This window comes from Dama dama, chromosome 19 (assembly GCF_033118175.1).
Source record: "Dama dama isolate Ldn47 chromosome 19, ASM3311817v1, whole genome shotgun sequence".
Classification (NCBI taxonomy): Eukaryota; Metazoa; Chordata; class Mammalia; order Artiodactyla; family Cervidae; genus Dama; species Dama dama.
Genome location: NC_083699.1, coordinates 22,860,824 through 22,875,797, shown reverse-complemented (window position 1 = coordinate 22,875,797; position 14,974 = coordinate 22,860,824). Strand labels below are relative to the sequence as shown.

General features: G+C 43.6%; 1 protein-coding gene across 3 annotated transcripts in view; it reads left to right on the top strand.

The window, feature by feature from the left end:
* Positions 1–14,974, top strand: part of LRRC31 (leucine rich repeat containing 31) — a 48,250-nt gene that overhangs the window by 10,972 nt on the left and 22,304 nt on the right. For all 3 annotated transcript variants that reach the window (XM_061167873.1, XM_061167872.1, XM_061167871.1), the window contains exons 4-8: positions 1,536–1,703; positions 2,221–2,388; positions 3,174–3,338; positions 6,445–6,612; positions 9,535–9,702. In XM_061167873.1, coding sequence (XP_061023856.1) covers positions 1,536–1,703; positions 2,221–2,388; positions 3,174–3,338; positions 6,445–6,612; positions 9,535–9,702 — 837 coding nt within the window. The remainder of the gene's footprint in view (positions 1–1,535; positions 1,704–2,220; positions 2,389–3,173; positions 3,339–6,444; positions 6,613–9,534; positions 9,703–14,974) is intronic.

The window sequence follows — 14,974 nt, the reverse complement described above, 5'->3', positions numbered from 1 at the left end:
AACCCAGGGATTGAACCCAGGTATCCTGCATTGCACGTGAATTCTTTACCAGCTGAGCCACAAGGGAAGCCCGCAAAACCTTAAACCATAGAATAAATTATCTGTGGCAGAAGTTCACGCCCAGTATCCAGCAGTAGAATAGAGGTTTCTGGACTCAGTGGACCTTCCAACACTCTTAATTGGTGTTCAGATTGACTCCACATGTTGAGAAAGTACATTTTGTGTGTGTGCAGCTCACCATTCTGTTCTGCCCCCAAAGCAATGACAATCATTCCTAAGGGCTGATCCCCCGTTCTCTCCCGGCTTCCACTCTGTAGCCCTCAAGTGTTTCCTGTGTGAAATGGTGTCAGAAATGTTAAGTTCCATCCCTGCTCACTGCATCCTTCTTTACCCCAGGGCGGTCATGAGCTGCTTGCATCCCAAGGCATGATGAGCTGCTAACGCCTGCTGCTGCTGCTAAGTCGCTTCAGTCGTGTCCGACTCTGTGCGACCCCATAGACGGCAGCCCACCAGGCTCCGCTGTCCCTTGGATTCTCCAGGCAAGAACACTGGAGTGGGTTGCCAATTCCTTCTCCAATGCATGAAAATGAAAAGTGAAAGTCTCTCAGTCGTGTCCGACTCTTCATGACCCCATGGGCTGCGGCCCACCAGGCTCCTCCGTCCATGGGATTTTCCAGGCAAGAGTACTGGAGTGGGTGCCATTGCCTTCTCCTGCTAATGCCTAGTGTTCTCTTCTTCATCCCTCCCTGCAGTGGTTGGATCAGTTGTATGTGATATTCTTGATGTCAGAGTGAGCTTCTCCTCTGTGATGGCCAGTGCCCTGCTTTTGCTTCTACCTCTGGCTGAAACAGTGGATATGTTGGGGAATAAAATTATGGATGATTTAAATCTTCATGTTTTATTTTCTAAATCTTTTATATTTCTACCTCTGGACAAGCTTCTCAGCAATAATGATCCCTAAAGAGGGTGGATGGGAGAAAGTAGATGGACTGGTAGAAATATTTACTACCATAAAAATGATTTGGTAAAATCATGGTGGCTCAGGTAAAGAATCCGTCTGCAATGCAGGAGACCTGCGTTTGATACCTGGGTCAGGAAGATCCCCTGGAGAAGGGAATGGCAGCCTACTACAATATTCTTGCCTGGAGAATCCCACAGACAGAGGAGCCTGGCGGGCTACAGTCCATGGGGTCGCAAAGAGTTGGATACAACTGAGCGACTAAGACATACACACACACCTTACCGACAGGTGGATTTTTTTCTTTCTTTCTTTTCTTTTTTTTTTTTTTTTTTTTACAATTTTTGCTTATGAGCATGGCTTCAGAACCCTGGCTGTGCCTAGAAGCTCACCCTGCTGGTTGTGGGTAGAAACTGGGTCCTTTTCTCCTCCCTGTTCCCTGGCATCTAACCAAGACCTGGCCCGGCTTCAATACTTTGTAAATGATGGTTGTATTGACTTTGCAATGAATTCCCTCCTTTGTGAACTTGACAACCAACCTGATCTTTGGACCTTTTTTTTTTTTTTTTTAAAACAGGAGAAGCACTTAAAGTGCTGCCTGAACTTGAAGAGTTGAATTTGTCCTGGAACAGTAAAGTGGGAGGAAACTTGCCTCTGATCTTCCAGACACTGCAAGAAGGGAGCAAGATGCAAACCCTTGAGTTCGTGGACTGTAGCCTCACATCAGAAGATGGGGTGTTTGTGGGTAAGTAGAATTTGGTAGAGTCCTCCCCAGGAAACATGTGAAGACGCCCATAATTGGAGAGCTTGGGAGTTGACATTGGCTGTGTTTCCTCTCACCCTGAATTGAAAGAGTAGCTCAGTATATCCCAGGTCACGTGATGATGTAACACTCCCCCCACCCCCACCCCCCGCCTGCCCCAACTTTCATGCCCACATCTGTTTTCTTGGCTGTGCAGGGTCCTCATTGCTGCAAGTGAGCTTTCTCTAGTTGCAGTGAGTGGGGCTACTCTTTTTGCGGAGCACTGGCTCTAGGGTGCATGGGCTCAGTAGTTACAGCCTATGGGTTCCAGAGCACCGGCTTTAGTATTAATAGTCGCAGCTTGCAAGCTTAGTTGCCCCATGGTATATGAAATCTTCCCAGACCAGGGATGGAACTCGTGTCCCCTGCATTGCTGACAGATTCTTAACCAGTGGACCACCAGAGAAGTCCCACACCCTGCATCTTTACTGAGTTGTTCTTTGGATTTCTTTTCTTCCAGGTCAGTTGCTACCTAGACTGCAAAACCTTGAAGTACTTGATCTTTCTATTAACAGAAACATCGGTGGCAGTCTCAATAGTATTGCTCATGGACTAAAAAGTACCTCAAACCTGAAAGTCTTGAAGTTACATTCATGTGGGTTGTCACAAAAGAGTGTCACGCTACTGGGTAAGTTAGCAATGACTGAAGCTTCTATATAATTTTATTTTACATTTAATTTTTTAAGCTGTTAGGAAATATAACAAACTAGAAACAGAGGTTAGGTTGGGGAACGAGATCATGGGTAATTTAAATCTTCAAGTTTTATCGATTTTCCAAGTCTTTTACAGTGAGCATGTATTTTTAGAATTACAAAACTAAATGGCCAACTCTGAAAAGGCCAGGGTATTTCAGATTTGAGAGAGACAGTGTGCAAAATAAAAGTATGCTAGCTACTAAAGCTCTCCATTTCTCTCTTACTTTTGAAAGTGCCAGCATTATTTTATGCTTAGTAGTAAGAAGGAATTGGTGCTGATCAAAACAACTTCAGTGATATCTGTAGTTAAAATTTACTCTGCTGTATAGAGTACCCACATTACATGAGAATACAAAGTGAAATGTATTTTTATCCTTTCATCTTCTAGAGCCTGTCCTATCCTTCTCCTTGGCAGTTTAAGTCTAGAATGCTGCTAATGTACAAATGCTCAAGGATAGTAGAGGAAGAACCATTAGGTGCAGAAATCTGAGCAAAAGCACTAGCAATCAATGTAGGTCAAACGGACAGTGTTCGAAGACATCGTCAGGTCCAAAGGGCTTCGTGGTACAAAGCAGACAGTTATCCCTCCATTTGGGGTTTTGTCATCACAGTGTATGCATTTTCTTAGTCTCCCTTCTCCACTCCTGCTCCCTCCCCTGCTCCACGCCTGCCGACTGTCCTGTAATATGTCAGAGTGGGATTTTGACCTTCTTTGTAGATGCTGCCTTTAGATACTTGCGTGAGCTGAGGACACTAGACCTTTCCTGCAACAAGGAGCTGGGTGGAGGGTTTGAAGACACTGCAGGGCTGGCCACGCTGGAGCACCTGGAGGGGCTGGATCTTCACCAGTGCTCACTGACGGCCGACGACGTGTTGTCCCTGAGTAAGTAGGTGCTGCAGAGCTGAGGGAGGTCTCTCAGAGCCTTGGCGTATGTTTGGGAAACTGGCAAATCTGAGATGTACTGTTCATGAAGTTACTGGGAGGATCACATCATAAAAGTTCTGTGAATGTCCCAACATAGTGTTTGGCAAATATTAGGTACCCAATAAATATTGCTGTTGTTGTTGTTCAGTTGCTAAGTCACGTCCGACTCTTTGCAACCCCATGGATGGCAGCAGGCCAGGCTTCCCTGTCCTTCCCTATCTCCTGGAGTTTGCTTAGACTCATGTCCACCGAGTTGGTGAATGTTAGTGAATCTAAACTCCTATACACATCTGTGAAGGATAGATGTGGCACTCGAGGAAGAAATTTTGAATTCCTGTGACTGTTTAGAAATGAATCTGTGAATGTCACAAAGCATATTGCAAAGAAGGACGCAGAGGGAAAGTCAAAACGAAGGGCGCTGAGGCATTCTCTCTCACAAGTTACGCCAAGGCACTTAGATAAGGTGAAGTTACAGAAAGTCAGTGGATAGTGGATAATTACAATTTTAGGTCACCACCTTTACTTTCCTACCACAGATATAGTCCTGTAACAGGTAATGTATATGCAGTTTCCCCTAACAAACAGCAAGCATAGCCATAGGGATTAAGGGTTTTATTCCATCTGCAGCCACAATAAACCTTCAGAATATATCCTGAATCTGACCACGGCTCACTGTCTAGACCTCTACTATCCTGCTCCAGCCCACTGTCAGTTTCATGCCTAGATTATTGCAAGCGTCTAGATGCTTTTCCTGCTCCTGTCACTCTGACGGCATTCGCTATTTCTTTCCCCCATCAACTTCTCCAGCTACGCTGTGCTGACTCCCACGCACACCAGCCATGCTCTGCTCCTTTCTCCGAACTATGGGCTCCTCTAGGTAGGGATGGTTTTCTTCGGTATCTCTCTATTGTTTGTGTACAAGGTCTGGCACAGAGTTGGCACCCAGCAAATGCCTGTTCAATGTGCGATTGAATGAATCAATCAGTAAAGAACGAGAAAAAGACATTTTTTGTCATTTTTCGTACAGTTGGGGGAAGAAAACAGCAAAATAGGTCTCTGGGTCTAATATCGATCTTTTAGCCCTGCTAATTTATTTCTTAGACTCTTATCCCTCAATTTGGGAAAATGAGATGAGTTTGAGTCTTTCATGAAGATTTTAAAATAGTAAACAATACCTTTTTGAGCTTTAAATGGAGATTGTCATGGGATCAGCATCCCTTTTACTTATGAGTGTCATACCTGCGGAGACACTCCTGAATTATCAGGCCATCAGATTCCAAATAATGAATTTCCCCTGCTACAAATGAATAACACAAACCTCACATCTCATCTTGCTGCTCAGATGAAGATTAAAGTGCTAGAGGACTTGAATTGTTACCGATAGTGCAACTGAGAGATTAGCCTCTATTGTCTGGATTCACAGCCACCAATGGGAATAAATGGCCCCAGAAAGGTAATGGTTATTTAATAAGAATTGCATGGTCCTCCTGCTCAGTTTTAAAGACAGAATTGAAAATACATCCTGTTTTCTACCTTGTGATGTTAAAGAATTGAACATTCTTTTATCTGATCATTCTCAATGGCTTTAAAGAAAGGGAATTATGGATCACTTAGCCAATGACATCTGATTAATCATCTAGTTGTTCAAGGCCCTGTGCTGCAGGCCAAGGTAAATTCAGAGTCAGGAGCTTCGGTTTGGAGAGGGTGGAAATAAACCAAATACATGGTGAAGATCCCCTGGAGAAGGAAATGGCAACCCACTCCAGTTTTCTTGCCTGGGAAATCTCATGGACAGAGGAGCCTGGCAGGCTACAGTCCATGGAGTCAGAGAGTCGGACGTGACTGAAGTGGCTTAGCACGCATGGTGAATACAACGTGCTGTGGGCATCAGACGAGGGAGACATGGTTGCATCTGTAGGGATCACAAGTCCCTGCCCTCTTTTCTCCTTTCCTTCCCCTTCCTTTCTCCTGTCTTTCTCTCCTTCCACTAATGTTTGTGCCTCCGATTTCCAGACTCTGATGCACATTCTGGGCAGGAAGCAGCCTCTACACGAAGAGCTCACCTTCAGTGAGGGAGGGCAGAAGATCTGCATACGAACAATAGATACACAAACAAGTCACGAAATAGGGGTCCTGGGAGGAAAAGAGAATAGGGTGATGTCATTGTGAACACAGGGTTCCTGTGGCTTTGGTGGCCCTGGAAGGCTCTGAGGAGGTGAGTCAGCCCCACAGGGGTCCCAGGAAACTATATTTCCCACACTGGGAAGAACTAGGGCAAAGGCCTAAAGGTAGGAAAAGCAGCAGCAAGACAGGGAAACAGGGGTCCCTCCTGGCACAGCAGGGGCCCTCAGGACCCCACTCTGGTGCTGTTACCAACAGACATCTGGTGGGGTTTTTTTTTTTTTTTTTTTAACCAATGTACATACCTTAATTAAAAAAAAAAAATTTAGCTGTATGTGGGATCTTAGTTCCCCAACCTGGATTGAACAAGGGCCCCCTGCATTGGAAGCGTGGAGTCCCAACTACTGGGCTGCCAGGGAAGTCCCAACAGACATCTGTTCTGATTGCTTGATTTCATTGCCTTCCTAGTACTTCTGACTTATATTCTGAGGAAAGGATGATCATATCAAACATAAACTGAGCAGTTAATGTGTGCCAGGCACTCTACCAGGCACTTTATATATACCAGGTCATTTTATCTTCCTGTTGTCTCTATGGAGTAGTTATTGTCGTTATTATCATCGAAAAACTGAGGTTCAGAGAAGTTAAGCAACTTACCCAAAGTCACACTGTTCTTTAGCAACAAACAGGATGAGAACCCAGTTTCCCCTGTCTCCAAAGTCTTTGCTCTCTACTTCCGGCCTGGAGAGAGGCTTAGAGAAGAGCCCAAGCTGCATGCTGGGGAAAGTGGCTGGCGTGTGTGGTGAGGAATGGTGTGTAAGGAAGGGCAGGGGTCACATAGGCAAGAGCCATGCTTGCTGATCGAGAAGACTGTGGCACCTCAACACCCAGAGACCCCTTGTGAGATGCTGCCTGAGCCACGTCCCTCTTGATGTTTTAACAGCTCACGTTATCCCTTTACTCTCGAGTCTTCAGGAATTGGATTTATCTGCCAACAAAGAGATGGGCAGCTCTTCTGAAAACCTACTCAGCAGGCTCCGATTTTTACCAGCGTTGAAGTCACTGATAATCAGCAACTGTGCTTTGGAGAGTGAGACTTTTACTGCCCTGGGTAAGCAATTCTCCGGATCCCTGCAGACACCGGTGCAGTAACACCCAAGAGGGAGGCCTCTGTTTCCCTCCAAGTGAATTTCATTCCAAGGCCCAACCATAGGCACAGTGAAGTATCAATCTGTCTTCTTTTCAGGAAATAGGCTCTCTTAAAAGTGACTTTCAAAGACACATGGATGACTTCTGGCTTTTGCAAATTTAACCTTTAACATTTTAAGGTGTGCATAGTTGACTCTTTGTATCCAGGGGTTCCAAATCCATGGATTCAACCAAAAGCAGGTCAAAAATAATTTGGAAAAAATTTCTGGAAAAAAATTTCCAGAAAGCTCCAAAAAGCAAAACTTGAATTTGCCTCATTCAGGCAACTGTCTATATAGATATAATTTATATTGTGTTAGGTATTATATAGGTGGTGCTAGTGGTAAAGAACCCACCGGCCAATGCAGAAGAGTTATGAGTTCAATCCCTGGGTCGGGAAGATACCCTGCAGGAGGTCATGGCAACCCACTCTAGTACTCTTGCCTGGAGAATCCCATGGACAGAGGAGCCTGGCGGGCTACAGTCCATAGGGCTGAAAAGAGTTGGACACAACTGAAGCGACTTAGCCCAGCACAGAGATGATTTAAAGTATATATGGGAGGATGTGTACATATTATGTGCAAATTCCATGCCACTTTACATAAGGGACTTCAGTATTGATGGATTCTGGAAACAATATCCCTGTCTATATGGAGGGATGGCTGTATAACCAACTCGGAGGTTCACATTTGTAGTACCTTGTAATTCCACCGAGTTCAATATAAATTGAGATTGCTGTGAGTCTGATGGGCCATCCGAAGGCATAACTCTTTTCAATTATAGCTACACAATCAAGAATCATAATCAAGTAGATATTACACTAAATTGCATCATGTGACATGAATCTACAGATAATCCCTGACTTAACAATGGTTTAACTTAAGAGTTTTCAACTTTAAGATGATGTAATGGCTTTTCTGGTAGCTCAGCTGGTTAAAAAATCCACCTGCAATGCAGGAGACCTGGGTTTGATCTCTAGGTTGGGAAGATCCCCTAAGGAAGGGAACAGCTACCCACTTCAGTATTCTTGCCTGGAGAATTCCATGGACTATATAGTCTATGGGGTTCCAAAGAGTCGGATATGACTGAGTGGCTTTTACTTTCTAAAAGCAATATACATTCAGTAGAAATCACACTTAGAATTTTGATCTTCCCCTGAGCTAATGATACATAATGTGGTATGATACTCTCTCATGCCATCATAAAGGCAAACTTAACAACCACTCTGTACCCATACAGCTCTGTTTTTCACTTTCAGTATAGTATTCAATAAATTCGACGAAATATCCAACACTTAAGTATAAAATAGAGTTTGTGTGAGATGATTTTGCCCAACTGTGGATGAATATAAGTGTTCTGAGAATGTTTAGGTAGGTTGTGTGCGTGTGTGCTAAGTCACTTCATTTGTGTCTGACTCTTTGCAACCCCGTGGACTGTTGTAGCCCACCAGGTTAGGCAGTTATACTAAATTCATTTAGTATAGGGGTACTATATTCATTTTTTACTTAAGATATTTTCAACTTATCAGAATGCAATCCCACCATAAGTCAGGGAAGATCTGTTTAATTCCATTTGAATTAAGAAGTAAACCAACAATAAAAAAGAAGTAAATATATACAGGTAAATATATACACATATATATGTATTTATGCATATAAACACACACATATAAATATGTATTTATGCATATAAATATACACACATATATAAATATATATCTAGTAAATATATACATATTTCTTTATATCATTTTTAGAATAAAAAGTTCAATTTCTTGTTAATAGGTCACTGTATCATATGAGTGGGAGGGGTGTTCTTATTAGATATTATAAAAAGAATATATATCTACCCCTCAAACATTTTTTAGAAAGAAAATGTAAAATGTAATTGATGACTATACCTTGTGAATAAGTTGCTCTGGTTAGTTTTAATGTTAGAGGAAACTGTGAACTAGGCAGAAAATCCTTCAATTTCCTTTAAACATCTTTCCAAGATACACGATTTCCCTTCCTTGTTTCTGTAACTGCAGTTAAGTAAACACAATACATTTTGGTGTTCCAGAGTTCCAGGAAGGTTTGGCTTTGTCTCTGTTTCGGAAGCCAGTGGGATGTGTAAAAGCAGAACACACTCTGGAAATCTTGACTAGATGAGAAAACTGTTTATCTCTCTCTCCTTCTTAAACTCGAGGTGAAGGAAAGAAATGCCAGTTGATAGTGAATTAACCATTTAACCAAGTTTTACTTTTCTGAAGTTTCCAAAATTTCTTCCAAATGAAAATAGGCAACATAAATTGAATCCATGGATTTCAGGCAGGAGAAACAAGGAATTATGGAGGGTACTGCCCACACCCAGAAATGATGTCCCTCTTTCACCCAATTTAATCCAAAGACTGCTGGATCTCAGGATTCCCCTAGTGGTCCATGGGCTAATATTCCACACTCCAATGCAGGGGACCCAGGGTCAATTCCCAGTCAGGAACTAGATCCCACATGCTGCAACTAAGATGTCTCTGAAAGTGAAAGTGCTAGTTGCTCAGTCGTGTCTGACTCTTTGTGACCCCATGGACTGTTGCTCACCAGGCTCCTCTGTCCATGGGGATTCTCCAGGCAAGAGTACTGGAGTGGGTTGTCATGCCCTCTTCCAGGGGATCTTCTCAACCCAAGGATCGAACCCAGGTCTCCTGCATTGTAGATGGTTTCTTTACCATCTGAGCCACCACGGAAGCCCACGACTCTCTTAACTCAGTGATAATAATATGTTGCCCTAGCCTAGGCTGCTCAAGTTCAAAGTTTATGACCTCTAAGGAAGTCTAAGTTATTGCTATTCTTATCGCTGTCAATTTCAGCTGAAGCCTCCATTCACCTCCCTGCTCTGAAAATAGTCAACCTTTCTTGGAATAAGTGTATTGGCGGCGACCTGAAGCTGCTCCTGGAGACGCTAAAGTGTTCAATGTCTCTTCAAGTGCTGAGGCTGAGCAGCTGTTCCCTGGTGACAGAGGACGTGGCTCTCTTGGGTGTGTATCTTCTGGTTCCAAAGCTGTCCTGACTCTCAGAGCCCAGTGTGCCTGCCCTGCCAGCCCAGGGGAAGGGAGGCGGAGGAGGCAATGAGGCCTGGAGTTAAGCCCTCTGTGCACCTTCTCTGCCCCTTGACATCTGCTTGGGAGAAAGCTGGTTTGTGCTCAGTCACTTCAGTCATGTCCAACTCTTTGCAACCCCATGAACTGGAGCCCAACAGGCTTCTCTGTCCATGGCATTCTCCAGCAAGAACACTGCAGTGGGTTGCCATGCCCTCTTGCAGGGGGTCTTCCCAACCCAGGGATCGAAACTGCATCCCTCCTGCATTGCACGTAGATTCTTTATCCACTGAGCCACCCGGCAAGCCCTAAAATAGACACAGGCAATTCTAAAACCAAATACACAGTAGAGACTGGTTCATACAAGGAGATGGAGGAATTCCCTGTGGTCCAGTGATTAGGACTTCATGCATTCACTTTTGAGTGTGCAGGTTCTATTCCTAGTTGGGGAACTAAGATCTTGCAAGCCACCAGGTGCAGCGAACCATTAAAAAAAAAAAGAAAAAGGAGATAGATACAGATATGGGGTGGAAGAAGGAGGATTATCTGACATAGAATAGAAAGTTGGAACCGGATGTGGATGGGCAAGGCTCCTTGTCCTTGGGAGGGCTGTGCATGTGTGGATTTTGTTTACGTCTATGCCTGGCTTTGCTCAGCTGGGTCTTGTTTTTTTCTGTTCACCTTGTGTTTCCTGTGGATGAATTATGTGTAAGCAAACAAGAAATTCGGGTTATGTTCACACTGTTCTCTGATATTTCAATCTAGTTGGAATAAATACGTGCTTTCAAAACAAGTGTTATGGCCAAACACTGTAATTAGAAGATGGGGACAAATCACTGCGATTTTATTTTGGATTTCCCTAATGACTAACGTGTGATCACCTGACCTGCCTCTTGAGAAACCTGTATGCAGGTCAGGAAGCAACAATTAGAACTGGACATGGAACAACAGACTGGTTCCAAATAGGAAAAGGAGTACGTCAAGGCTGTATATTGTCACCCTGCTTATTTAACTTATATGCAGAGTACATCATGAGAAATGCTGGGCTGAAAGAAGCACAAGCTGGAATCAAGATTGCCAGGAGAAATATCAGATATGCAGACGACACCACCCTCATGGCAGAAAGTGAAGAGGAACGAAAGAGCCTCTTGATGAAAGTGAAAGAGGAGAGTGAAAAAGTTGACTTAAAGCTTAGCATTCAGAAAACTAAGATCATGGCATCTGGTCCCATCACTTCATGGCAAATAGATGGGGAAACAGTGGAAACAGTGTCAGACTTTATTTTTTTGGGCTCCAAAATCACTGTGGATGGTGACTGCAGCCATGAAATTAAAAGACGCTTACTCCTTGGAAGGAAAGTTATGACCAACCTAGACAGCATATTAAAAAGCATATTAAAAACCTAATGAAACTTAAAAGCTTTTGCACTACAAAGGAAACTATAAGTAAGGGGAAAAGACAGCCCTCAGATTGGGAGAAAATAATAGCAAATGAAGAAACAGACAAAGGATTAATCTCAAAAATATACAAGCAACTCCTGAAGCTCAATTCCAGAAAAATAAATGACCCAATCAAAAAATGGGCCAAAGAACTAAACAGACATTTCTCCAAAGAAGACATACAGATGGCTAACAAACACACGAAAAGATGCTCAACATCACTCATTATTAGAGAAATGCAAATCAAAACCACAATGAGGTACCATTACACGCCAGTCAGGATGGCTGCTATCCAAAAGTCTACAAGCAATAAATGCTGGAGAGGGTGTGGAGAAAAGGGAACCCTCTTACACTGTTGGTGGGAATGCAAACTGGTACAGCCGCTATGGAAAACAATGTGGAGATTTCTTAAAAAACTGGAAATAGAACTGCCATATGACCCAGCAATCCCACTTCTGGGCATACACACTGAGGAAACCAGATCTGAAAGAGACACGTGCACCCCAATGTTCATCGCAGCACTGTTTATAATAGCCAGGACATGGAAGCAACCTAGATGCCCATCAGCAGATGAATGGATAAGGAAGCTGTGGTACATATACACCATGGAATATTACTCAGCCGTTAAAAAGAATTCATTTGAACCAGTCCTAATGAGATGGATGAAGCTGGAGCCCCTTATACAGAGTGAAGTAAGCCAGAAAGATAAAGAACATTACAGCATACTAACACATATATATGGAATTTAGAAAGATGGTAACGATAACCCTATATGCAAAACAGAAAAAGAGACACAGAAATACAGAACAGACTTTTGAACTCTGTGGGAGAATGTGAGGGTGGGATATTTCAAAAGAACAGCATGTATACTATCTATGGTGAAACAGATCACCAGCCCAGGTGGGATGCATGAGACAAGTGCTCCGGCCTGGTGCACTGGGAGGACCCGGGGGAATCGGGTGGAGAGGGAGGTGGGAGCGGGGATCGGGATGGGGAATATGTGTAAATCCATGGCTGATTCATATCAATGTATGACAAAACCCACTGAAATGTAGAAAAAAAAAAAAGCAGAGACATTACTTTGTCAACAAAGGTCCATCTGGTCAAGGCTATGGTTTTCCCAGTGGTCATGTATGGATGTGAGAGTTGGACTGTGAAGAAAGCTGAGCCCCGAAGAATTGATGCTTTTGAACTGTGGTGTTGGAGAAGACTCTTGAGAGTCCCTTGGACTGCAAGGAGATCCAACCAGTCCATCCTAAAGGAGATCAGTCCTGGGTGTTCATTGGAAGGACTGATGCTGAAACTGAAGCTCCAATACTTTGGCCACCTCATGCAAAGAGCTGACTCACTGGAAAAGACCCTGATGCTGGGAAAGATTGAGGGCAGGAGGAGAAGGGGAGGACAGAGTTTGAGATGGCTGGATGGCATCACCGACTCAATGGGCATGAGTTTGAGTAAACTCTGGGAGTTGGTGATGGACAGGGAGGTCTGGCATGCTGCGATTCATGGGGTCGCAAAGAGTCAGACACGACTGAGCAACTGAACTGAACTGAATGACTAATGAATGAGTGCTTCCCAGATGGTGCTAGTGGTAAAGAATCTGCCTGCCAGTGCAGGAGACACAAGAAACATGGGTTCAATGCCTGGGTCGGGAAGATCCCCTGGAGAAGGAAATGGCAACCCCACTCCAGTATTCTTTCCTGGAGAATCCCATAGACAGAGGAATCTGGCAGGCTACAGTCCATGGGGTTGCAAACTGGTCAATTGATTTTTGGCAAAAATGCAAAAGCAATTCAGTAAGTCTTTTCAACTAACGGTGCTTGATTAACTGAGCTATCATACACAAAAATATTAACTTCAGCCTATATTTCACAACTTGGACAAAAATAACTCAAAATGGATAAGTAAAATGTAAATGTAAAACCTTTAGAATAAAATCTAGGAAAATACTTGGGAACTTGAGTTTTGCAAAAAGTTTTTAAGATATAACACAGAAAGCTCTGCCCACCAATTAGCAAATTGATAAATAGATCTTTATCAAAACTGTGAGTTATGTTGTGCAAAAGATACTGTTAAGGGGGTAAGAAGAAAATGTAGGTAAGTTCTTAACCACTGAGCCACCAGGGAAGCCTCCACTGGTCTATGCGTCTATTCTTTTACCAATTTCATACTGTCTTGGTTACTAAAGCTTTATAGTAAGCCTTGATGGCAATGGAGCATCCCACTTGGTCTGGAAGCCATGATGTGTGACAAATGATTGAAGGACCAGGGCATGTTTAGTCCTAAAAGGGGGACATTTGCAGGGACCTGACTGTTGTCCAACACTGCATGGTTGAAACGTGGAGGGAGCTGAGATTCCCAGCAGGTAGGCAGTGGCAAGGTCAGATGGGGCCCAGAGGCACGGCTTCCTCCAGCTGAGAGCTGCTTCCCTCTGTTGGGGCAACCTGAAAGGGCTTCAGGCAGAATTGGGCTGGTCCCCCTTAGAGAAGCTGTGAGAGGGATTTTTCTCTGATCGTCCATCTAGAGGTTGCATGAGGAGCCCTCCAGGGTCCCTTCCAGCTCTGAGATTCTGCCCATCTCATCTCTATAACCCATTCCTGCTTTTGGCTGAAAAGGGAAGCACATGTTATCTGCTCTGGCTGTCTCTCCTTACTCCTTTTCTTAGCTTCCTCATTAACTGTTATTTATTAAGAGCCATTTTAGGTAGCACTGTGATACTAACTAATGTGTGCTATTCAAAGGAAAAACTGACTCATGTATGAAAGGTTCTAATTGACCCATGAATTAGAAATTATCCAAGTATATGTTGTCCATGGAAAGTACTCAATTAAATAACTGTTGAATGACGAATGAATAAATAAACAATGAATAATAAAACAGCATTAAACAGCAAGAAGACTATTGACAAATGATCCTGAGTTAAAGCCAGTGAGCAGTCACTCCTCACATTTAATTAGAGAAAGCCTGCAGCAAGAGCTGGGGCTCCATGAGAGCAGAGAGCATGAACTCAACCAGAAAAGACATTCTTTGGGTTGGAATTTGGAAAGAGAAAAAAATTCATTTTCAAGTTGTACATGGGATACAGAGAAGTGTTACCAGAGTAATTTTAAATGCCCTGAAAAAAACTGCTGCTAATAACATTCTATTACTTCAGTTCAGTTCAGTTCAGTTCAGTCGCTCAGCCATGTCTGACTCTTTGCAACCCCATGAATTGCAGCACGCCAGGCCTCCCTGTCCATCACCAACTCCTGGAGTTTACTCAAACTCATGCCCATCGAGTCAGTGATGCCATCCAGCCATCTCATCCTCTGTCATCCCCTTCTCCTCCTGACCCCGATCCCTCCCAGCATCAGGGTCTTTTCTAATGAGTCAACTCTTCACATCAGGTGGCCAAAGTATTGGAGCTTCAGTTTCAGCATCAGTCCTTCCAGTGAACACCCAGGACTGATCTCCTTTAGGATGGACTGGTTGGATCTCCTTGCAGTCCAAGGGACTCTCAAGAGTCTTCTCCAACACCCCAGTTCAAAAGCATCAATTTTTTAGTGCTCAGCCTTCTTCACAGTCCAACTCTCGCATCCATACATGACCACTGGAAAAACCATAGCCTTGACCAGATGGACCTTTGCTGGCAAAGTAATGTCTCTGCTTTTTAATATGTTATCTGGTTTGGCATAACCGTCCTTCCAAGGAGTAAGCATCTTTTCATTTCATGGCTGCAATCACCATCTGCAGTGATTTTGGAGCCCCCAAAAATGAAGTCTGACACTCTTTCC